The sequence below is a fragment of the Salvelinus fontinalis genome, chromosome 28, assembly GCF_029448725.1.
Source record: "Salvelinus fontinalis isolate EN_2023a chromosome 28, ASM2944872v1, whole genome shotgun sequence".
NCBI lineage: Eukaryota > Metazoa > Chordata > Actinopteri > Salmoniformes > Salmonidae > Salvelinus > Salvelinus fontinalis.
The window spans coordinates 25,008,458-25,033,907 of NC_074692.1; the positions used below are offsets into that span (position 1 = coordinate 25,008,458).

The following is a 25,450-nucleotide window of genomic DNA, read 5'->3' on the forward strand; positions in this document are numbered from 1 at the left end:
GGCATACAGTGAGTTCAATGTCTATGTACTTTGGTTTGACCATATGTGCCATTTTATAGCACCTGCCCACTCTTCAAACCAAATCAAATGTTATTTGTCACATGCGCCGAATGCTAACTTTCAAGCCCTTAACCAACAATGCAGTTTTAAGAAAAATAAGACTTAAGAAAAATCTTGACTAAATAAACTAGAGTAAAAAATAAAAGAGAAACAATAAAAATAACAATAACGAGGCTATTTACAGGGGGGTAATGCAAATAGTCCAGGTAACCATTTGATTAACTGTTTAGCGGTCTTATGGCTTGGTGTAGAAGCTCTTAAGAAGCCTTTTGGACCTAGACTTGGCGCTACGGTACCGCTCTTTGATGCATATTAGAATGTAAAATCATACAGTATTTGTTATTATTACTTTATTAATGGTGCAATTTACGTTTGAAGGGAAGCTTCTTTTCAATCAAATGCAGTTAATCAAACCCCGATATGAGTGGGTCTTCCCTTTAAGTGGATTGGTTCCCACTGGGAAAAAAATACTTAATCTATTGGTTCTCAGCCCTGTCAAACAAGCCATCCTCGCCTGATCTAGTACGTCAACAACAATCATGCTTATGTGAATTGCAATAACCTTTTCAGAGCAGCAGCAAAAAATGGGCGAAGTTGACCAAAAGGGTACTTACTGCAGGACCTTTCTCGAAGGAATACTAGTAATAAACCCATCGTAAATGTGTTTATTATCGTCGCACATCTTCAATCAGCCGACTACTGTGAATGGATTGTACTATTTTGTTATTTTAGATCAGCCTTACGACGCCCAGTCGGCAGCCAAAGCAGGACATTTGACATTCGAGGTAAGTTAAGAAACAAACCTCATCGTCAATCGACTTCCAATTTCAGCTTGTATTAACATGTTTGCTAAGGTCATCCGATATTTTAGATGCTCCGTTGTCAAACTGTGAAAAGACTGCAGACGTTAGCTATTTAGCTAGCTAGTTTAACGGTCTTCATCCAATCTGCACATACTAGTTAGATAGCTAGCCACACTACTAACATGTTGTTGTTTTAACTAGCTAACTATGGCGTGAGCTTGACAGTGGTTGCGTTGTGGCCAGATTGATAGTTGAGCAAATTGCCCCGTTCAGGCATCTTTCGAGAGTACGTTAGTTAGGTGGTCGATAGCATGGAGAACTCTCTGTACCTTTAGCTAGTCAAGTTACCAGTACCTAATGATTGTTCCTATGACATGTCCTGTTTACGTTCTCATGTGACATAGTCATATGTCTAACTTTACCTACTCATAGCTAATAAAATGATCGCCTAGTATTATTAGACCAATTAATTCACTCATGGAAACACAACATTGCTATCAGCAAAGATGATTGGAGATGTGAATTATTCTGCTAGCATACAGTCATTGCTCCTTTCCACCCGCCTCGCTCTGCTTGCTTCGCACTCCCGCTTCTAGTGATTTTTTTGTTGGTTTATCTGTGCGGTTTGGCCTTCAGCTGCTCGAAATTTGAGACAAGATATCCGCAGGAAGGTATTGTTTTCCCGACTTTTTAGATAGCCGGTAGGTATATGGTTCGGTTCTGCACCAAAGTAAAATGTGTTCTGTTATCTCTCGTCAATAGCTATTAAACCATGCTATGACAATGAAAATGACATTCTGAATCAGGGGAGGATGGACAACCATACACACTTGTATCATTTTCATATTATATATATTTTTTGCAGATTGAAATCCGAATAAAAAAAACATTTATTGTTCTCCATCCTCCCCTAATTCAGAATATACAGTTTTCATTATCATGGCATACTTGTTGTCAGTTCGCCGGCTTTTCTTGCATAGGAGCAGATGAATACTCTCCCTCCGAGCCCTACAGTGGAGGTGTCATAATACCCATAAAACCTAGCGGTCAAACAGTGAAATGGTTCCTATCGTTTTTCCACAGGGAATTTTAGAAACACTTAAATTAAGGGCTGTGTTTCTTGTAGGCTTACCCTGTCGTGACGTTTTTATAATCTTGTAAATCTCTCTCGGACCAGGTGACTTTTATTAATATATTCAGCTCTATTTACTCTCAGATTCGAAAATGCAAATTAGCACGAAAATAGACATCATGCAAGACTACAAATCCCTGCAAGCTCCTGCATGTCATTTCTAGCTGACACCTTTGCTAACAGGTGAACTGCACAAGACAGTTCACAGAATTATCAATTTAAAGACATTTTGCCAATTAATTAATTACTACATTTAGCTAACATTAGATATATAAGATATCATGACATTTGTAGTTCTTTATGATAGCCACATTAGCAGCTAATTAGCATTTCATTTTTTTGGGGGGGGTAAATACACATTAGTATATTGATAAGCGTCACATTGTCCTAGAAAGATTTACACGGATATCAAAACGTTATGCTAGGGTAAGCCTACACAAAACACAGCCCTTATATGAAGTGTTTCTAAAATCACCTATGGGGAAAAATCCATGGTGAAAAAACAATTGGAACCATTTCCTTGTTTGACCGCAAGGTTTTATGGGTATGACTCATACGGTGGTACTTGTCGTGCAGTTAAAGATCCAGGGGATAGCATACATGGACGGAGTTTCCATTGACACACTTAACAGCAGGTACCAGCATAGGGAAAGGGAAAGGGGGATACCTAGTCAGTTGTACAACTGAATGCCTTCAACTGAAAGTGACTTCCGCTTAGGCCTACATGCACTCAAATAAAACTTGGAGCCAGCCAAGTGATGTCAATTTTGGGATGTGGAACAAATGGACAATTAGTCTACAGAATGACTACAGCTTTCGCTTATTTTCTTCTCTAAAGATGATTTAGAATTCAAATTATTCTCCTTTTTTCGCTGCAATGAAGTAATTCAAGGATGTGTATGCCACCATCTTGATGCATGTCATTATGACACTTACCTGTCTCGATCAATGTGAGAAGATTTGTAATAGACAAGATAGTGGCGTACACAATGTTGGATTACATAATGGAGCAAAACATTTATTTTATTTAATAACGGAGCATTTTCTAAATTCAAACGAGCTCCCTGCAACTAGACATTGGCATTAGTTGTCTTCCAAGTTGGGAATTGAAGTATTGGTCAAATGGTCTGTGCTACGCCAAGACATTTAGGGTTGTGCCGATATATGATTCATTCGGATATCGTGATATTTGACATTGACGAGATATTGTGAAGTGCAAGAGGATATATTGTGATGTTCAAGACTATACTCTATTTGAACTTTACAAATCAACTGCAGTTTTATCATTTAGGCTGTATCAATATGTTGAAAATGACATCTAAATGAATTAACTAAGCCTTGTAAAAATGTTTTGACATCCTAAGATTATTTAATGAGAATGTGATTAGAGTATCGTAAATAAGCACAAAAATTGCACAGTTTGGAATTATCTAGTCATTATCGGCGCAAAACGATTATATCGGATATCGCAATATTTCGACTAGCATATCGTAGAAGAGGACTCCCCAAATTTCGCCCAACCCTTATGACATTATCCCGTTACAATCTGCTAGCTAGCCTACACACAGTCTTTGAGTCATCGGCCTATCAACACGTATATACTTATCATGCTAAATGTGACAAATGGAAAAAATTTCTTAAAGTTTAAACGGAATTCTTTTTCTGTTTAGACGAAACAAATCATAAAATTTTATGTGAATTCACAAGGCAAAAGGGTCCTGCATATAACCGCTAAGGGGCAATGCAGTTCCATCTACTGCAGTCATGGCTACTCCTTCCCTCCATACCCAGGTCTCACTGTCAGATTTGGAAAGAGATGTAGTGGTGGAGCGTCCTCGACTCCTTACACGTCAACTCCCATTCTGAGTGTCAATATTTGATTCAGCTAGGAATCAACACCTAAGAATCAGTATTTTTGGAACGGAGGAGACTGATTCGTTGCAGTACTTCTGAGAACCCAAACACTTGCATATTTCATAGCGAGAGGGGAGGGGCATAGTATAGGCAGGTTTTCCACCAGACAGTCAGAACCATTCACTAGGCCTATCTATCGGTAATCAAAAGCTGTATCTCGCAATGGAATGCTGTATCTTGCAATTTCTTGGTTTGGATGTGTCCACAACTTTGGTAAAGCAGGGCCTAACAACAGTGAATAGGCTAGGATATTCCACATACAACAGACTGAAGAATGAACACACATTCACATTAACGAAGAGAAAGAGCAGACAAGGAAGGAAGGAAGGAAGGAAGGAAGGAAGGAAGGAAGGAAGGAAGGAAGGAAGGAAAGAGAGAGAGAGAGAGAGAGAGAGAGAGAGAGAGAGAGAGAGAGAGAGAGAGAGAGAGAGAGAGAGAGAGAGAGAGAGAGAGAGAGAGAGAGAGAGAGAGAGAGAGAGAGAGAGAGAGAGAGAGAGAGAGAGAGAGAGAGAGAGAGAGAGAGAGAGAGAGAGAGAGAGAGAGAGAGAGAGAGAGAGAGAGAGAGAGAGAGAGAGAGAGAGAGAGAGAGAGAGAGAGAGAGAGAGAGAGAGAGAGAGAGAGAGAGAGAGAGAGAGAGACCATGTGCATATGTCTTGGTAATCTGTATCTCGCATATTCACCAAAGTAGCCTGAAGTTTGCCTCTTTCTCCCTGGTTTTGTTTAAATTATACAACTTTCCCAAGGCCTTTTTATAGCCTATCATAGTCTATAGCACGTCAAATAAATAATGTTTTGTGATAACTGCACTGTGATTTAAACATTTTCGGTTAGTGATTTCTTTCTAAACGTTAACGATCCCAATGTTGTTTTAACGTTTAAATGTCACATCCCTACTAAATACATTACAAAGACATGGGGTTCAAAATTAAATAGCTTCACATTATACATCCATCATTCCTAGAAAATTGTAAAGTAACATTATTTATTAATTTCACTGATCTTGTTGTTCACCCTTTCAGGAGACCTCGAATTGCCGGTGCAATGGCAGTGTTCAGTCCACAGGTGCTTCTGGCAGTAACAAGATCAAGGTAGGAGACCAGGTCACCTGCTCTACATTAGAAACCATTTAGACCTGCACTAACCTCTACTACACAGACAGTGGGGCCACTGTCCGTGTCCACAAGATCCCTGGGTGCTAAATCAGTTGATTAACACTCAGGAGGTCTTTTGGAAGAGTTGAATATGTAAACAAGCTAACTGTAAATACAGCAGGTGGTCATTGGTATTGTCTACTTTACAGCAGTGTGTATGACTGACTGCTGTCGTGAAAGTAAGGATACTTCACATATGACCAGGCAGTCACTGACATACAGGTGTATCTGTGTTCTGTCTCCAGGGGATCTTACCTGCTGTCTAAAAGGCACAGCTGCTGTCCCCTCCCCTACACTGCTTACGTCCACCACCACCTGGACCCCGCCAGCCGCCTGTCACCCCTAACCTCCCTCAGGCACTCCAGGTCTGGCTATCTTCAGTGCGTTCGACTCCATGGCGCCAGACCCCACCACACCACCCTGCTGGCCAGATCTCTGCACAGCTCCTGTGTCTGGCTGCAGGGCACCAAGCAGGACACCAAAGCCCCCGCCACCCCAGCCCAGGATGACCCCCCAGGGACCCCCAAGAATGGCCCCTCTGTCCCCGCACCCCAACCTCCAGCCCCTGCTGCCGTCACTGTAGCGGCTGCAGCTGCCCCTACGGTCCAGGTAGTGAGGAAGTCTATTGGCCAGAGGGTAGTGGATGAGCTGAAGCACTACTACAATGGTTTCAGGCTGCTGGGAATCGATACCAAGATCGCAGGGAGGATGGTGTGGAGACTTCTGCACGGACAACTGCTCTCACGCAGGGAGAGGAGACGGGTAAGGCCGGGGGAGTGATACAAATAAACCAATGTTTCATCTAGCTGCTCCATCTCAGTCGTTAGCCACCATGGCCCATAACGTCCCACCAATGGACAGCTTAGCTGACAATATCACAAAAACTTTGTGTTTGCCTCAAAGGGGCAGAAGGCCATGTGTTGTAATGGTTCTGGGTGACCAGGTAGCTAGCAACAATGACAAGAAACTGTCATGTTGTGAATCATGTGTCTTGTTTCAGCATGGTTAATCTTGTTGATACCATGTCTTGTTTTGAGGTGTTTTGACTGATGTCAAATTTGCTAGCTAGCTAACCAACATTTGTAATGTTGTATTTGAGAGTACTCATTGTGCAACTTCATTTATGTTTTCAATAAACATTGGAGACGAAATATAGTTTACATGTTATAAACAATCTAAGCCAACCCCACCTGTTTTGCCCTATAGTTGCGTACGCGTCGGTTTTGTTGCTGAACAACCAATCCGTCTATTGGTTCCACCAATCTGACCAACACTGGACGAGACTAGAGCTTGGTTAGACTTAATGAGGATGATCAGCATGTAAACATTGCTTGAAAGTGCTGAGCTGTATTTGACCTGTATGTGACTATGTTTTAGGTTGACTCTAAACTGTCTCCTGCATATTGCCCTCACGGCAGCCAGCATGTGTATAGTAGGTCAGACTGTCATTGTTGTGACCATGCTGGAAGTGTAGGCTGAACTCTCCCTGTGTTTAATATGTTCCTGAAGGAGTAAATAAAAGGCTTGGGCGATATACAGTGTATTTAGAAGTACCGGACATATGATTTTAAATACCGAAGAAGAAAAAAACGTTTGTTTTGTTAGTTTTTTGGGGGTCTGGGTGTGAGTGCTACACCACTGCTTATAACTATAAGAAATCTAAGATATGTCAAATTATACCCAGCTCAGGGCTCCACCTATGCATTTGGTTTACTAACTTGCTAGCTAAGTGGCTAGATGTCAAGATCAAGCTTCTTGGTTCCAGCAGAGACATTGAATCCCCTCCTGGATCAAGATCCCTTGTTCCCCCCCCCCACACAAAAAATGTAAAACGCGCCCCTTATGTGCACTTCCGGTAATACCATATTCCCTGGTATGGTACAGAGATGGTATGACAATCAGGATACTGCCAAACCCTAGTAAATAACAGGGTGAATCATAATTTTATGCCTGAAGGCAGGGTGAGAGAACCTTGGATGTCCCAAATGGCACCCTATTCCCTATGTAGTGCACTTGTTTTGACTAGGGCCTCATAGACTTCTGTTCAAAAGTAGTGCACTATATAAGGAATTGGGTCCCATTTGAGATGGGGATATGATACGCATAACGTGGTGACACAGCTCCATCTTGGGGAATCCAATTCAGAGGGTGTCCTGTTTCTAACAGTGACTGCAGTTGGTTGAAGGGTTCACGGTCTAGACGAGCAGCACTTTCTCTGCTAACTACTACCCTCCATGTTGACGCTCAACGCTCCATGACAATAATAACATGATAAGAATTCCCATTAGAATACTAAATCTATGGCTTTGAAATGGGGTGCCTTTCGTAAATTCGCTCTTGCTATCCTTTGATTTCAGAGCACTCTCGTCTGAGTGTGCAAGAGTTTAGAATATTTGAGGAATTTACGAACGCTCAACACCCGTTCGAATATGGCAGGTGTAAACAAATGTTGTCAAAAAAGCGTAATTAAATTATTGCCAGCAGCACAGTTACAGTCACCAACGCTCTAGATAACATGGAAACAGCCTAACCAGCTCTGCCAGAGTGAGTAAAATGGTCAGAGTGAGCTGTTCTCTCATTTGTGTCTGGAAGTAGCTAGCAAGCTAACCAACGTTAGCCAGTTAACTTGGGTGCTTGACTGCTGTTGTGAGGTCAGAACTTGCGGATCAAATATACTCCTCGGCCAGAGCGTCCAGTGTGAGCTCTGAACGCTCAGAGAGCGAAATGCTCTGAATTTACAAACGGAAAATCTGATAACGCTCTGAATTTACGAACGCCCAAAGGGCACTCCAGATTGAATTTACGAACACACCCATGGTCTTACTGTACATCCTACAGTTACCAAAGAAAGCTTTGGCATACTGTAGTCTCGTGATTCTCATAGATCTGTCTTATGTAACATGTGCCTTTCAGTTAATTGGAGGGTAGGATTTACAGCAATGTAGTACTTTAGGAGTACCAGGAACCGGAGAATCATGAAACAATGATCAGCTGATCACCTCAATCTCTGGGAGGTGTTCAGCGGTCAGGCACTTAACAGGGAAAGGTGTTACCCGTTAAACTTGTTAAACCAGTAACAATGCTGCTCATTTTTGCTTTCAGTTTGAACATTTTGATTTCCGTTTTCTCTCGTTGTGCCTATTGAACGCAACCAAAGGAGTCCACCACATGCTGTGAGGTATTCTAGTTGAAGCCTCAGACAATTTTAGAAGCCCTCCTGTTGGCCATAGTGACAAAAGCTAATTTCCTGAATTTCTACACATTTGGCCATGTGGTGAAGATAACATTTTGCAGTTTTAAAGCACATTTCCTGCAATTATACACATTTTGCCATGGCTTATGCTATCTGAGTGACTCAAACATTATAACAAAATCAATGGGGGCCCAATAACATGGCAAAAAAACTCCTGAATGCAGCATCTTTGGAATTTTAGATTGTTTGTCCTGAAAGAGGATCTTATAAAAAATATATATTTAGGTAAATTTTTCTACCTATGGACATAGGTGGCCCGCCCAATACTTTTTAATGCAGAGAAAAAAGTCCTCTGACTTCAGCCTCCAGGTTCATCAGTAAGGCTGATTTAGAAGGATGTATTGACCATATTGCCTCTGATACAGGATAGGCACACCAACAGAATTTGTTCTTAACTGACTTGCCTAGTTAAATAAAGGTTCAAAAAACAGCCCGCCGTGTGACCCATGCTGTATGAATGCCATGGTAGAGCTTTTCTCAGCACCGGTCTATTTTAAAAAGACTCATAGTCCTGGTAGTTTGCCAGAGACTGAGGGACATAATCCTAACATATTGTTGCCCATAGTGGGTCAAGGTGGAATACTTCTTGTCTAATGGCTTAATATGTGACCACAGACATTCGTTTTGGTGACTTGGGAGGTCAAAAGGTCAAAGAACATTTTTGCGAAAAAGTTTTGTTGGTCATATTTAAAAATGTTTTTGTCAGTCACATTTCTAAATGTTTGGGATCCACTCTGTACATAGGTGTTGTGCACTGCAAAACTCACATTGCATCACTGCATCTTCTATAATGCCAATAAACCGTATGGCAATGTTTAGCTTCCAACCCCTGTTATTCTTTTTCTCTGTCTGCCGCTCTCTCTTGTTCTCTCTCTCGCGCTGGCTCCTCTATCTGTCTCGCTGTCCTCTCTCTCTCTCTCACTCTGTCGCTCTTTCTCTCTACTCTTGTTCTCGCTCTGGCTCCTCTGTCTGGCTCGCTCTCTCTCTCGCTCCTCTCTCTGTCTCTCGCTGTGTCTCTCACTCTCTTCTCTCGCTCTCTCGCTTTCCTCTCTCGCTCTACTCTCTCTCTCTCTCCTTTCTCTGTCTCTCACTCCCTATCTCTTCTCTCTCTCCTCTCCTTTGATGTTGTTACTTATCGTTGTCAGATATGTTACTGTTTGGTTTGCTAAGTGTTATCTGTCTTTCTCCAGCTGATGAGGACGTGTGCTGACCTGTTCCGCCTGCTACCCTTCATGGTCTTTATCATTGTCCCCTTCATGGAGTTCCTGCTTCCCATCTTCCTCAAGCTCTTCCCTGAGATGCTGCCCTCCACCTTCGAGACAGAGACCAAGAAGGCACGTTTTTCACGCTGTTACAATGTTAATGACCCTGTTGTATGCTGCTTATCAATGGTCTAAACTTGCTTCCTTGTTTCCTCTCCTTCATCTGGACTGATCTGAAGTCATGATATTTTAGGTGAAAATGGCTGTTTTCCTGTTCTTCCATATCAATGCAGATGAAAGGAGACAAAAGTACACTATTGAGATACATCCCAGTAGGAATATCCTTCCACAGACCTGTAGGCCAGTAGAATTATTATTATTTATTATTTACCGTTATTTTACCAGGTAAGTTGACTGAGAACACGTTCTCATTTGCAGCAACGACCTGGGGAATAGTTACAGGGGAGAGGAGGGGGATGAATGAGCCAATTGTAAACTGGGGATTATTAGGTGACCATGATGGTTTGAGGGCCAGATTGGGAATTTAGCCAGGACACCGGGGTTAACACCCCTACTCTTACGATAAGTGCCATGGGATCTTTAATGACCTTAGAGAGTCAGGACACCCGTTTAACGTCCCATCCGAAAGACGGCACCCTACACAGGGCAGTGTCCCCAATCACTGCCCTGGGGCATTGGGATATTTTTTAGACCAGAGGAAAGAGTGCCTCCTACTGGCCCTCCAACACCACTTCCAGCAGCATCTGGTCTCCCATCCAGGGACTGACCAGGACCAACCCTGCTTAGCTTCAGAAGCAAGCCAGTAGTGGTATGCAGGGTGGTATGCTGCTGGGTGTGTCCCAATAATCTCTCCTTTCTCCCGACGTGTGCACTTGTTCACCTCCCTTCATACATTTGACAGTGCATTACTGTTCTAAGAAACTCTTTAGCCCATGCCTATACCAATCCAATGTTTTTACATTTGTCAGGAATAGTGAACGAGTGCACACTTCAGGAAGAGAGAGAGATTATTGGGATATACCCCAGGTGTTTGTGTGGGATTAGCCCCAGTAGGCCTGACCTGTCGGGTCTAATGGTCTCTGTCTGCTCATGGCTGAATGCCTCTCAGATATGTCCTCCTGCTCCTGTACAACAGAGGTGCCTGGCCTGGCCTCTCACATCATGGTCGTTGGGATACCAACAGGAAGCAGTGGGAAAGACCACCATTAGCCAACTGGTGCATTTTGAAGTGGGAATGTTTTCAATTATGAACAGGGTGGTTTGAGCCCTGAATGCTGATTGGATGACAGCCGTGGTATATCAGACCGTATACCATGACAAAACATTTATTTTTACTGCTCTAATTACGTTGGTAACCAGTTTATAATAGCAATAAGGTACCTCGGGGGTTTGTGGTATATGGCCAATATACCACGGCTAAGGGCTGTGTCCAGGCACTCCGCTGCATCGCGCCTAAGAACAGCCCTTAGCCGTGGTATATTGGCCATATACCACACCCCCATGCCTTATTGCTTAAAAATACCCTTTTAAACATTACCTTTCAACTTGATTAAATGCGATTGAGGCTCCTTTTTAGAACATTCTAAACCAATTGCTATTAGCTAATGTTAGATTATGCATAAGGACCATTTGAGAAATAACTCTTTATAATAATATAATAATCTCTTTCTCCTATCCTTCTCTCCCTCTCTGTTTCTCCCTTTTCTTTCTCTTTAGGTGGAGAAGCAGAAAAAGGGTCTTGCTGCTAAGCTGGAGCTGGCTAAGTTCCTCCAGGAGACCATAGCAGAGATGGCCAAGAGGAACAAGACCAAGGCTTTGACCGAGGACGAGACGCAGCGCTTCTCCACCTACGTACAGAAGGTAATTTAGCCAGGGGGCAAAGGTCACTCATCCAAAGCTCTGATTCATGATTTAATGAGTGTTTCAAATGTTCATCCCGTTGTGTTCGGTAGACCTTGTCAAAAGGTCTTACAGACCTGATAACGCTCAAGATGTGATTATATGTCCTAAGACTGTGCATGACTAGAGTCCCAAGACTGCTCTAACTAACCCCTGTCCTCCCTCTGTCATCTCCAGGTTCGTCACACAGGGGAGCAGCCCACCACTAAGGACATTGTCAAGTTCTCCAAGCTGTTTGAAGACGAGTTGACGCTGGAGCATCTAGAGCGCCCCCAGCTTGTGGCCCTGTGTAAGCTGCTAGAGCTGCAGCCCATAGGAACCAATAACCTGCTCCGCTTCCAGCTGATGATGCAGCTGAGAAACATCAAAGCAGATGACGAGTTGATAGCCACTGAGGGTGTGCCTGCTATGAGTGTGTCAGAGCTACAGGCAGCATGTCGTAGCAGAGGGATGAGGTCACTGGGTCTGACCACTGACCAGTTACATCAGCAGATGCAACAGGTCAGACACTCAACCTATCTATCTGCAGATCACCTTGTTAAAGATGCATCACTTCAAGCCAGTAAAGGAATCAATCTTTTAATTGTATTATAAGAGATGCGTCCCAAATGGCACCCTATTTCTAAGGGAATAGGGTGCCATTTTGGACAACAAACAATTGGCTTCTTCAGTGACCCGTAACCTCTCTCTCTCTGTCTGTTCTAGTGGTTGGACCTGCACTTGAAGGAGAACGTTCCTCCCTCTCTGCTGCTGCTCTCCAGAGCCATGTACCTGACTGACGTCAAACCCATCATACCCGTCATACCCCCTGTACCCAAACTAGAGGTAAGACATCAAACCCCCTGTACCCGAACTAGAGGTAAGACATCATACCCCCTGTACCCAATTAGAGGTAAGACATCATACCCCCTGTACCCAATTAGAGGTAAGACACCCCCAACCAGCTCAGTTCAGAATGCTGAAAGGTAATCTGATTCTAGGTTTGGGATCAAGGTACATTTCTGCCTTCAGTGAGTCCCATAGAAGCACAGGTTTCCCCGAGAACTAAGGCTTGACCATCAGATCATGGAGACCTGCCCACATTCTCATGACTGTAGTGATGTAGAAATGCAGGTCAGCCATGTGAAGTACTGTACTTGCTGCCAACTCTCTAAGGCTGAGTTTTCACAGCCAGCCCAATTGTGGTATTTTTTCCACTAATTGGTCTTTTGAACTATCACATCAGCTCTTTTCACATCAGCTCTTTTCACATCAGCTCAAAACTGATCTGATTGGTCAAAAGACTGTGTAAATGCAGCCTATGAGTCTCTATCACCACAACAGTCTCAGGACACTTTGTGGAAGGCACTACCACTGCTTACACTACTGGCTTTATCATTCCATTTGTGTGTGTGTTTTTGTTTTCAGAGCAGTGTGAGATCATGAGAGAAATGCGTAAGTATGTATGATGGTAATGTAACATCGAGTTGTGTTGTGTGTTGCAGAAGGCCACTCCTCCCCCAGCTGAGAACCCAGAGGGAACCGCAGCTTCCTCCTCAGACTTACTGGTAGACCCAGCTCTGGTCATCAAAGACAGGCCGGTTAGTACACAGACAGACACACACACACGACAACAAGGTTTCTGTTATGAAAATGTGGCATTTGACCGGCAGCATTTGAATTTACCGGACCCATATGCATTGGATGTGTAACCTGATTAGGGTGTTTGTTAAGTTCATGTTTTAAGTATCCCTATATTTCTGTTATTACGGGGCTTATCACTCAGTCAAGAGTGCGCATGCGCAGGAAGTCTGGTCGTTGTTGGACCTAGCCTTGAGTGTAATGGCTACTTGTAGTGTGTTCATATAGTAAACTTTGTTAAACTGGAACCTTGTCGTTGTGTCATTTCGAGTTAACATTGGTAGCAGAGGATGGCTTCTAACTACATTGTGCCACCTCGCTTCGACGAGAAGAGGTCGTACGAAAGTTTGGAAAATGAACTGGGAATCTGGACACGCGTTACTAATCTGGACGCGAAAAAGCAAGCACTTGCGGTGGTATTATCGCTGGAGGGAAGAGCGAGAGATACAGCACTGGAAATATCCGTAGAGGATTTGAACAAGGATGACGGTATGGGAACTTTGATCACAGCACTGGATTCTGTATTTCTTAAAGAAGAGAAAGACCGTGCCTACGAGGCATATTCAAACTTTGACAGTGTTACGAGAGATATTTCAGTTGCAATGACGGACTACATCATTGATTTCGAACAGAGGTACAATAGGATGCGCAAGTACGACATGGTTCTCCCGGATGCAGTGTTAGCGTTCAAGTTGCTAGATACTGCCTGTCTAGATGGTAGGGAGAAACAGTTGGCTTTGACTGCTTGTACTGTGCTGACTTTTGCATCTATGAAGTCGGCACTAAAAAGAATATTTGGTGAAAAGACGTCTGTCGCGCCAATAACAGATGGAATGCAAGTGAGTGACGCAGCATATTACACCGAGCAGCACAGAAAAGGCGCCAACAAGTCACGTTCTCAAGACAACCAGAAGAGGGCGCCATTTTCCGGCACAAATCCACTGGACAAATATGGAAGGAGATCGAAATGTGCTATTTGTCAAAGCACTTACCATTGGGTTAAAGACTGTCCTCATAAAAATGAACAAGTTAAACTAACACAGGAAAATGTCAACACAGAGATAGATCAGTGTAACATTACACTGTTTAAAAAATGAATCTGCTTCTGATACTGAGATTTTTATAGTTGAATCCTTAGGATCTGCTGTGATTGATACTGCATGTACACGTACAGTGTGTGGTGCAAAATGGCTTGATAGCTATGTCAGTGAACTAAATATGAAAGAAGTACAAAATATGATTGACACACCAAGCAACAGAGCTTTCAAATTTGGAGATGGGAGAATTGTCCATTCTACCAAGAGAGTTAAGATACCAGCAAAAATTGGTCAGACTAAGTGTCACATTGAAACAGAGGTGGTCCCTACAGATATCCCCTTACTATTAAGCAAAGCTTCCCTCAAGAAGGCAGAGGCTATACTAGACATAAAAAATGACAAGGCAGTGATGTTTAAACAACCAGTGACTCTTGAACTTACTACCTCAGGCCACTATTGTGTAAACATTTTAGACAAAGACATCACACAGAGTCCTTGCAAAAATGAGATTCTGACTGACACAGAGCACATGAAGATTCTGACAGTCACAGAGAACATGAACACTAAAGAAAAACACAAAGTATTGTTAAAGCTTTACAAACAGTTTGGACATGATACAGTTGACAGACTTCTGAAGTTTCTCAGCAGTTCAGGGAATAATGATGATGAGAAGTACGAAACTGGAAACAAAGTGTACTACAAACGAGTTGATTGTCAAGAGTGGAAAGGACCGGGAGTAGTCATTGGTCAAGATGGTGTGGTGATATTTGTGAGGCACGGAGGCATGATTGTCAGGGTGCATCACTCAAGATTGCGGAAAGTAAATGATCAACAAGATAGAGGGGCTGTTGCTGAGAATCAGTCTCCTAATGAAAAGGACACGGTAACAGACACAAACCTACCAGATGTCTCATCCAATGATATGAACACTAAAACTGACACAGGAAATGGAGCAGAGACCTTCAACCATGCCACATGTAATACTGTTGAGCGTTCAAATGAGGAAAACATTCAACAACAGCCACATGTGTTAAGAGAATATGGTTGTTCCAATCTGAAAACTGGACAAACTGTTAAATACATGGACAGAGAAAGTGGTATTCCACATACAGCAACCGTCATTGGACGAGCAGGAAATGCAAAACACAAGAGCTGGTACAACTTGCAGTACTCTGAACCAGCTACACTTTCTGGTACAACAGGGTCAGCTGACCTGCCACTTGTAGATAATATCAGAATTGAACCAATGGAAAATCGAGAAAAACAGAATGACATTCAAAATGATGATGTACTTGAAACAAAGGATGTGCCATTTGACTCAGCTAAGCTAGATGAGCTCAGTAATTGGAGGAAAAATGGAGTGTTTGAGGAAGTCAAAGACATTGGCCAAAAGTGCATCTCAACAAGGTGGGTGTGTACCCTTAAAGAATCCTTAACTGGAATAGTGCCTAAAGCACGTCTAGTGGCTAGAGGTTTTGAGGAGCTGGCTGCTAAAGAATTCCCACAAGACTCACCGACATGCGCCTCAGAGTCACTCAGATTGCTGATGTCAGTGATCTGCCAGAAAAAATGGAAACTTAATTCCATAGACATCAAATCTGGATTTTTGCAGGGAACAGAGCTGTCAAGGGACATTCACATCCGACCTCCGCCCGAAGCTAAAAGCGAAGGAACACTGTGGAAACTAAAAAAAGTGTGTGTATGGACTGGCAGATGGATCACTCTACTGGTACAACAAAGTCAAGGCAACAATGCTGAATACAGGTGGAAAAATGTCACAAGTGGATCCTGCAGTCTTCTATTGGCTTGATCAAGACTGCAATGTGACTGGAGTACTTGCCTGTCATGTTGATGACTTTATCTGGGGTGGCTCACAGACCTTTGCTTCAACTGTGATTCCACACCTCAAAGCTGTTTTCTAGGTTGGCCGTGAGGAGCATAATCATTTTTGTTATGTTGGCATAGAGTTTATTACAGTTGAAGGAAAAATACTGATGCAACAGGAGAGCTATATCAAGAATCTTCAACCCATCCACATGGATTCTTCAAGAGCCGTACAAAGGAATTCCCCTCTATGTGGAATTGAAGCTGGTCAATTGAGGTCAAAGATAGGACAAATTTTATGGGCTGCGAGACAGAGTAGACCTTGTTTGATGGTTGCAACTTGGCATCTAACACAAAACACGCCACTGTACAAACCATTCATGAGGCAAACAAAGTTGTTCGTAAACTGAAATCACAACAAGTGACTTTAAAGTTTCAGCATGTTGGAAAAGATGACTCTTTGAAACTAGTTGTCTTCAGTGATGCTTCGCTAGGTTAACACTGGTGGGACAAAACGGCACTTCCTACCTGTAGTTTGTGTCACTGACAACTACTCATTAGTTGATGCTGTGAAGTCAACCAAGTCTGTCACAGAGAGAAGACTTTGAGATTAGCAGCATCAAGGAACTTATTCAAGCACAGAGAATCCAGCGGATTCTGTGGTCGACCACAAAGGAACAGCTTGCTGACTGTCTGACTAAAAAAGGAGCATCCGGTCTTGTGCTCCTACAGTGTCACGTTCCTGACCTGTTTTCTGTTATTTTTTGTATGTGTTTAGTTGGTCAGGACGTGAGTTGGGGTGGGCGTTCTATGTTTTGTGTTTCTATGTTTAGGTCGTTTGTAATTAGCCTTAAATGGTTCTCAATCAGGGACAGGTGTTTGACGTTTTCCTCTGATTGAGAACCATATAAAGGTAGGCTGTTCACACTATTTGTTTGTGGGTGGTTGTCTCCTGTGTCCATATATGTTACCACACGGGACTGTATCGTTTGTTTGTAGTCTGTACCTGTTCGTGCGTTCTTCGTTATATGTAAGTTCACTTGTTTTAGGTCAGTCTACGTTCGTTTGTTATTTTGTAGTTTGTTGAAGTGTTTTCGGTTCTTCATCTTTACTTCAATAAACTTCATTATGTCAAATTATCACGCTGCGCTTTGGATCAATCCCTACTCCTCCTCTTCATCCGAAGAGGAGGAGGACGACCGTTACATACAGGCTCTCAGTAATGGAAATTGGCAGCTTGAGTTACACAAATAAAAACTATCACATAACCCATTTGTAATGGGGATCTTGAATAATACTTGGACATTTTAATTATGTTATTGATGTTTTATTTGTCTTTAAAGAAAAGGGGGAGATTGTTAAGTTCATGTTTTAAGTATCCCCATATTTCTGTTATTACGGGGCTTATCACTCAGTCAAGAGTGCGCATGCGCAGGAAGTCTTGTCGTTGATGGACCTGGCCTTGAGTGTAATGGCTACTTGTAGTGTGTTCATATAGTAAACTTTGTTAAACTGGAACCTTGTCGTTGTGTCATTTCGAGTTAACAGTGTTCACCCACAGTGCTCAGAATGACTGAATTCAGATTTCCATTATGGTAATTCATTTTAACAGAACGGTGTGCGGTTCCTTCTTACCGAATTCCGATGCCCACATTTACTTCTCCCCAGCCAACAAGATGAGTAATGAACAGGAAAATCACTAGCCTATGTCAATCCACGATTCCCCCATAGTAGAAAAGTTGACCTATTCTATTGGTCAGCTTGTCGAGAAAGTAATAGCCCAAACAGACTCTTGGACAGTTGTGGGACAATAGATCCCAAATTCATACAACCAGTAGGCCTAGGCTACATTAAAATATATATAAAACGATTGCTTCTCAATATGGTCTGATTTTGGCTAGGCTACACAGTAAAGAGTATAAAACATGAGCACTTTTTTTATGGAAGGGAAATGGAATGCAACACATGATTGGATCATCACTCACGTTTCATCAAAACACAAAGTGCTTTCATTAGATAATAAAAGCCAAAGATAGAAGGCATACAATTTTCCCACAAATCATGAGCCCCAATCATGAGCTTGGTAGCACTGGTCAAAGACAGACCGGTCAGGAATCTTCTCCAGGATGAAGCAGTATACAGTGTCCTCATGTCTGGTGTGTTTCTGTTCCTCCAGGCAGAGGAGTTGAGAGACAAGGCTGCCATCATCTCAGACAAACCTCCTACCCCTGCCCAGGTCATCCAGGTCAGTCACCTTTGACCCCCAGTCATATACCCACAGGGATTAGTTACCAGATGGAATGGCAGAAAGTGCAGTGCTTTTCTAGCATGGCCAGATAGTGATGACCGTGAGGATAAACCAGTGCGTGTTTGTTTCCAAGTTTGTGGCTGTAATCCCATTAAGGCCAATACGGTCTCATCTTTCTCACGACATCCTAGTCTCTCTCACACACACACACACACACACACACACACACACACACACACACACACACACACACACACACACACACACACACACACACACACACACACACTTGCTCTACGGGAACAAACAAATTAACTATACGACAATTAACCATTTAGTAGTTAAATTACAGTATGCCCATATCAAACAGGTTCCTAAAATATCAAGTCAATAAACACCATGCACTGATGTATGTAAATAAGCTATTTAAAAGTATGTTTATTTCATTTGTTAAAGTCCATGTCACCATAATTCAATGAATGCCATTGGTCTCTTTTTCATTGTTTGTTCCTAGAATAACCATTGTCCTCTGACCTGTAGGCTAAAGGAGCAGAGGCGTCCCAGAAGAGCAAGATGAGCGCCAACGGAGTGTGAGGAGGAGCTAACAGTGAGCAGGACTGCAGGGGCTTGACCACACCACAACCCCGTGTCCTCATGGGTGGGGGGGGGGCTAGACAATCAAGCTAATCGACAACCTAAGGGATCAGTCAACCCAACCACCCATCTACCCTCCTTAACGCCGCCTCCTCCTGAGTCTAAGATCCCTTTATAGCCAATGGGATCGGTGTCTGATGGAGAGAGGGGTCATAAGATCATCACATGAGATGTTAATGCCGTCAGACCAGACGACGTTTGGCTAAGATAGCACTTTTTCTCTCTTTAATTCTGTCCATGGATCAGAGCCCTATCCTTTCTGGCTACACCTGGATTGAGGTCGCTGGCAGGCGTTTCAAACGGGACACACACCTCTGCTCTGTCTGTTCATTCTCTGGGTCTTCTCACCTGCATCTATTTGGTTTCAAGTTCATGCACTCCATCCATTGGGTTTCACACTCAAACTCAGCAGGACAATGTAATGTAACGAAAACTCTGAAAAGACCCTGGATTAGGATAATTGTTTTGTTTTGGGATCACAGTAACCCAGTGATGTAACAAATATTATTATTATTTTTATGTCCTTGAAGAGTAGACATCGGCTGGTTGGTTGGTCTGGTGTAACTTTAGCCTGTTTCACTTCAGGTTGTATTTAGACTCATTCATTAGGCGCTGAAGCTGATTCCTCTTGACTAGATACACCTCAAAGACGAAAGCAGTGGGTGGCCGCGGTGTGTTAAAGGTGTCCACATGCTTCCCAGACTAAACAGTTCGGTAGAGTATGTGCATATATTATGCTGACATTTTGTTACGCTTTTGTTCGTTTTGATCAAGCTGAAGTTCGGAGCCGAAGTCTACACCCCTTCATCGGTGATTGTTCAACAGTAGGGATTCTCCGATTAAAGTCTTTGTTGTCATTCAACTAGAGACGAATGGTCTTCATGACATTTTTATCATAAAGAAATACTGCGCCTTTTTCATCTTAGTTAGATGTAAAATTGCGCAGCTAAGATTTCTTGGGCAAAAACGTCAATTTCTGACAGGTTTCTTGAGTTATCTTAGATGAATTCTGACTTTTGAGGAAGTGTACAGTCATTTTGAGACTGGCTACGGCGTTTGATGCTTTTTTTCTTGTTTTTCAAACAAGTGTATTTTAAGGGAGTATGCAAGCACACTCGTTGGGTTAGGCGCCAGCCGAGATGAAGCATGCTGACGCCTTTAGAGGTCACCACGTTGCTGTTGACAAACGGTGGGGATTCAACATGTAGAGTTGTTGTGAAGTGAACAGAAAAGGAAGGCCGACATTTTAGTCAGAGGTTATAGGACGGCCACCCGCTGCTTTGAAAAGGTGTGTTTTGTCTCTTGAGTTGGCTGAATCACCTCCAGATCAGACTAACACAAACCACCACCTCTTTCTCTTGTATATTTGTAAATACCCTGTACAATGTTCATTGTCTGGTAGAAAAGGTACAACTGTTCTGTCCAGTTGGTTTGCCACTCCCTCAAGCTCTCTCAAAACTAAAGAGTTCTATGAACTTTTGCCCTCCTAATATTTTATTTTTTGTTTGTTGAATATTTCAATCTTAAGACTGGGCAACACTTCACTTTAACTTGCCTTTATGCCATGAAGTTACTCTCTAACTACCCTGGAAACCAGACTGTAATTGTTCAGATGTAAATGGTAATTGCAGATAAGGTACAAAACACTAATGTCTAAAGTAAGGACATTTTACAAATTATGTCCAGGTAGTTACAGTGTAGTTGCATTTAATTACACCAGAAAATGTAACACGTGGTATCTATGCAATTTATTGTGAAGTGTCACCCTATGACTGAATGAAGTGGCATTGTGTAGTTGATTGCAGCTGTAAATAGTACATGAACACTGATTATTTTTGATTGTAAGAGTGCGAGAGAGTTCACTCATTAACACAGAAGAGGCTGTAGTAGCGCCTAATTAAGCAATAAGGCCCGAGGAGGTGTGGTGTATATGGCCAATATACCAAGGGCTTTTCTTATGCATGACGCAACGCACAGCCCTTTGCCGTGGTATATTGGCCATATATCACAAACCCCCAAGGAACCTTATTGCTATTAACTGGTTACCAATGTATTTGGAGCAGTAAAAATAAAGATTTTATCATACCCGTGGTATACGGTGTGATATACCATGGCTTTCAGCCAAACAGCATTCAAGGCTCAACCACACAGTTTAAAAGTTGATTATAAACACAACCGCCAATCTGTGGACAATTAGCTTTTCTATTGAAATATACAGTGTATATATTGTGTTAATGCTATGACAGTACTACCGTTTATTTACACATAGAAATAAAAAGATAATACTTGACTGCTATTGGATATGATCCATACCCACTGTTCCAACAAAACTAATGAAATATCTACAGAGAAATCTCAAATAATGAATTTGAGTGAAACCACATGAAAATGCAGGATTTGCGAACTGTTAAAGCATTGCACTAGTGTTACATTTTATTTTAGATTCTCAAAGAGCTTGAAAGATGGCCCCTATTTCATGCTGAAATGCCTAGTACATATCCTGCTTACATTTAGAGTTAATACAACCATGTGAACAAGAAGGTATTTGGAAGGTTTACCATATAAACATATGTGTACTCTACTGTATATGCTTTATGCTTCAGTGTGTGAGGGTGTGTGTTTGGTGTTGCCTTAGCATTGAGGAAAACCTTAAGTTGGGGATTACCTTTTTATGAACCTCTCCCACAACTCACCAACCAAATGACATTGTTTCATCATAGTGCGTCTTCCCTATCTCCGATCTGTATGTGAGTGGATAATCGAAAGCAAGATGTCCAACCTTCTGCTTTGACCAATCCAACCTTCTCAGATCTGTTATTACTTCAAGGGAGTACTATTGGACCTGGGACACATCTTTCCATCCCAACAGTTTATTTTTTTACTTGGTTTAAGGATTGTTTAGAAAATGAATTTACAGGCAGAAGGTCTGTAACGAGGTGCTTTGTTACCTATGCTCTCTGTGGAGTGTCTCCTCTGCCCCTTCCCCACTGGCTCTTATGGAAGATGTTTACACTGTGTTCCAATTCCCCTGCCTTGATTACTTACCTTGTCTCCTATCCTTCATGTCCATACATGGGTGAAAGAAATCCACTGTATTGCTTACGCTGTTACCTTTTTAGGTCCTTTTGGATCAATGATCATGAAGGAAATTAGATTAGGAAAGGAATTTGGGAGAGAATTAGGACACAGACTTAGAGACTCACGTAAACACCTGTATGAACCCTCTCATTCACATGCCCAATTCCAAACCCCAACCCCTAGACACTTGTTGGTACAAGCAATATAGTGAAAATCACACCTAGGTGGAGCAGCACCATATTGCTGAGCGGTCAGTGTGTAGGATTAGGATTAGTTTGGTGTGGAGTTGGGTAACATGAACTTACTCCCAAAGGTATTTCTCATTAATGTCACACAGACCTGCGGAGAAAGACAGACATTGTGGTATTTTAGTGTGTTGCTGTTGATAATTTGTGGTGAAATTGAGAGTTGATTTGGTCAGTAGAACGTTAATGGAACAGTAACTTATCCAATCATTTGATGGCAGATATGGTCCTACAGTAAGACATGGGCTTGAATCAACTTAATATAATATATGATACGTATTACTAGAACTAGCCACATAAGTCATCCATTGATATCAATGGGAGATTTGTTTAAAGTGATGGACACAACTGAGGTTAGGATTCAGCCCTTCAACTGCTTGGACCTACACTGGGGGAATAAGGATGAGTGGAAATGCCCTTTGCAAATGTGTTCACAGGTATTGCACTGTATCATGTATTGATATGACTATTACAGACAGGACAAGACCGTGAGGCTGTGTGGAGTTTATGCCTTTTGAATGATTGACGTCTGCACCTTTTATCATAATGGATTCCATAGATAGAGAACATACTCTTCTTCAACTTATTTTCCTTGAAATTCCCTAAGTTCTCTTCAAACAAGGCTTATTTTTTCATAGTTTATTATTTCATTTGGCAGAACTTATTTGTGTTACTGATATTAGCTAGCCTTGTGCAAACTGGACGTTATGACTATGACCTTGCAGGAGAGTGTTTGTGACTGATGGATGTAGATCAGGGATGGCCATCCTGCCTAAAGAGCTACTGGGTATGCAGGCTTTTGATCCAGCCCAGCTCTACCATACCTGATTTAGCTAATCAAGGTTCTGATGATCAGCCAATGAGTAGAATGAGGTGTGTGTGTAAGAGCAGGAATAGAGCAAAAGCTTGCATAACCAGTAGCTGTCTGGGAAGAGGGTTGGCTACCTCTGAAGTAGAGGTTACCCCTAACCACAGATGTAGAATCACCTATCCCTAACAATAACCATTAACAATAACCAATCACCTATCCCTAACAATAACCATCAGGGTCAGATACGAAAACGTATCTGACCCAGTATCAGTGGTTATGGACAACCTCTACCTCCTCCTTTGGTGGCTTTCCTTGTGTAACAGACATTCTACCTCTCATGTTTACCCTCCTGTCCAATAAGCTCTGTAATGGAGGTCAGATGACACTCAACCATGTACAACATTGCTACATTATTTAACCAGCGTTGAAACAATACATCGTTCTACGGTGTCAAATGTCTGCTTGGGAGATGAAGTTCTGATGAAGTTCAGCATTAAATTTATAAAAACCCTTTACACTTGAGTTCTGTTTCTTTATTTTTGGCAACAAACTTTTGCTACTACAGATGTCTGGCACTATGGATATCTGGCCCAGCTACTGACAGGCTAGGAGGTGCTTACATACATAAAGCTTCAGCATCTAAACTCAGCAAAAAAAGAAACGTCCTCTCACTGTCAACTGCGTTTATTTTCAGCAAACTTAACATGTGTAAATATTTGTATGAACATAACAAGATTCAACAACTGAGACATAAACTGAACAAGTTCCACAGACATGTGACTAACAGAAATGGAATAATGTGTCCCTGAACAAAGAGGGGGTCAAAAGTAACAGTCAGTATCTGGTGTGGCCACCAGCTGCATTAAGTATTGCAGTGCATCTCCTCCTCATGGACTGCACCAGATTTGCTAGTTCTTGCTGTGAGATGTTACCCCACTCTTCCACCAAGGCACCTGCAAGTTCCCAGATATTTCTGGGGGGAATGGCCCTAGCCCTCACCCTCCGATCCAACAGGTCCCAGACGTGCTCAATGGGATTGAGATCCGGGCTCTTCGCTGGCCATGACAGAACACTGACATTCCTGTCTTGCAGGAAATCACGAACAGAACGAGCAGTATGGCTGGTGGCATTATCATGCTGGAGGGTCATGTCAGGATGAGCCTGCAGGAAGGGTACCACATGAGGGAGGAGGATGTCTTCCCTGGAACACACAACGTTGAGATTGCTTGCAATGACAACAAGCTCAGTCCGATGATGCTGTGACACACCGCCCCAGACCATGACGGAACCTCCACCTCCAAAGTGATCCCGCCCCAGAGTACAGGCCTCGGTGTAACGCTCATTCCTTCGACAATAAATGCGAATCTGACCATCACCCCTGGTGAGACAAAACCGTGACTCGTCAGTGAAGAGTACTTTTTGCCAGTCCTGTCTGGTCCAGAGACAGTGGGTTTGTGCCCATAGGCGACGTTGTTGCCGGTGATGTCTGGTGAGGACCTGTCTTACAACAGGCCTACACGCCCTCAGTCCAGCCTCTCTCAGCCTATTGTGGACAGTCTGAGCCCTGATGGAGGGATTGTGCGTTCTTGGTGTAATTCGGGCAGTTGTTGTTGCCATCCTGTACCTGTCCCACAAGTGTGATGTTCGGATGTATCGATCCTGTGCAGGTGTTGTTACACGTGGTCTGCCACTGCGAGGACGATCAGCTGTCCATCCTGTCTCCCTGGAGCGCTGTCTTAGGCATCTCACAGTACGGACATTGCAATTTATTGCCCTGGCCACATCTGCAGCCCTCATGCCTCCTTGCAGCATGATGTGTGATGCAGAGTCAGTAGAAAGGTCTCTTTAGTGTCCTAAGTTTTCATAACTGTGACCTTAATTGCCTACCGTCTGTAAGCTGTTAGTGTCTTAACGACCGTTCCACAGGTGCACTTTCATTAATTGTTTATGGTTCAGTGAACAAGCATGGGAAACAGTGTTTAAACCCTTTACAATGAAGATCTGTGAAGTTATTTGGATTTTTACTGATTATCTTTGAAAGACAGGGTCCTGAAAAAGGAATGTTTCTTTTTTTGCCGAGTTTGTGTGAGGGCTAAATGTTAAGGACCCACATGCAACATTTCTCGCATGGATTTTACAATGGTGTAAACTCCCTCCAGACAATTCTTACACCAATCCTATACTTTTAAATCCATGGAAGGCAGTGTGCAAGGAAAAGGGTGGAGAATTGAGACAAAGCCCAAGATAGCAAAGTAACATCTGGTTCTAGTTCTATCCTAGTACCGTTCTTTATCAGTAATAGATGAGGGGATATCGTTTTGATACTTAATGGGCACCGTTCCAATTTGCTCTCTTCCCCTAGGTCTTACCGTTTATGCTTGAAGACTTGACATGTCTGGATAGGTAAAATTTGTGTAGTGGTGGAGCTTCCCCCATATTGTTTCCACCTTGCAGATCTGCAAACATTAAATAGTTATTGGACTTGGGACCAGATGATG

At 42.6% G+C, this 25,450-nt stretch overlaps 1 protein-coding gene across 1 annotated transcript; it reads left to right on the forward strand.

The window, feature by feature from the left end:
- Positions 1–590: 590 nt before the first annotated feature.
- Positions 591–23,467, forward strand: LOC129826495 (LETM1 domain-containing protein LETM2, mitochondrial-like). Its single transcript, XM_055887284.1, has 10 exons — positions 591–845; positions 4,929–4,997; positions 5,306–5,822; positions 9,504–9,647; positions 11,253–11,396; positions 11,613–11,936; positions 12,141–12,260; positions 12,920–13,015; positions 18,093–18,161; positions 18,705–23,467. Exons 2-10 carry the CDS (start codon positions 4,951–4,953, stop codon positions 18,756–18,758), a joined length of 1,515 nt encoding a protein of 504 aa, XP_055743259.1. The 5' UTR covers positions 591–845; positions 4,929–4,950; the 3' UTR covers positions 18,759–23,467.
- The last annotated feature ends 1,983 nt before the right edge of the window (positions 23,468–25,450 follow it).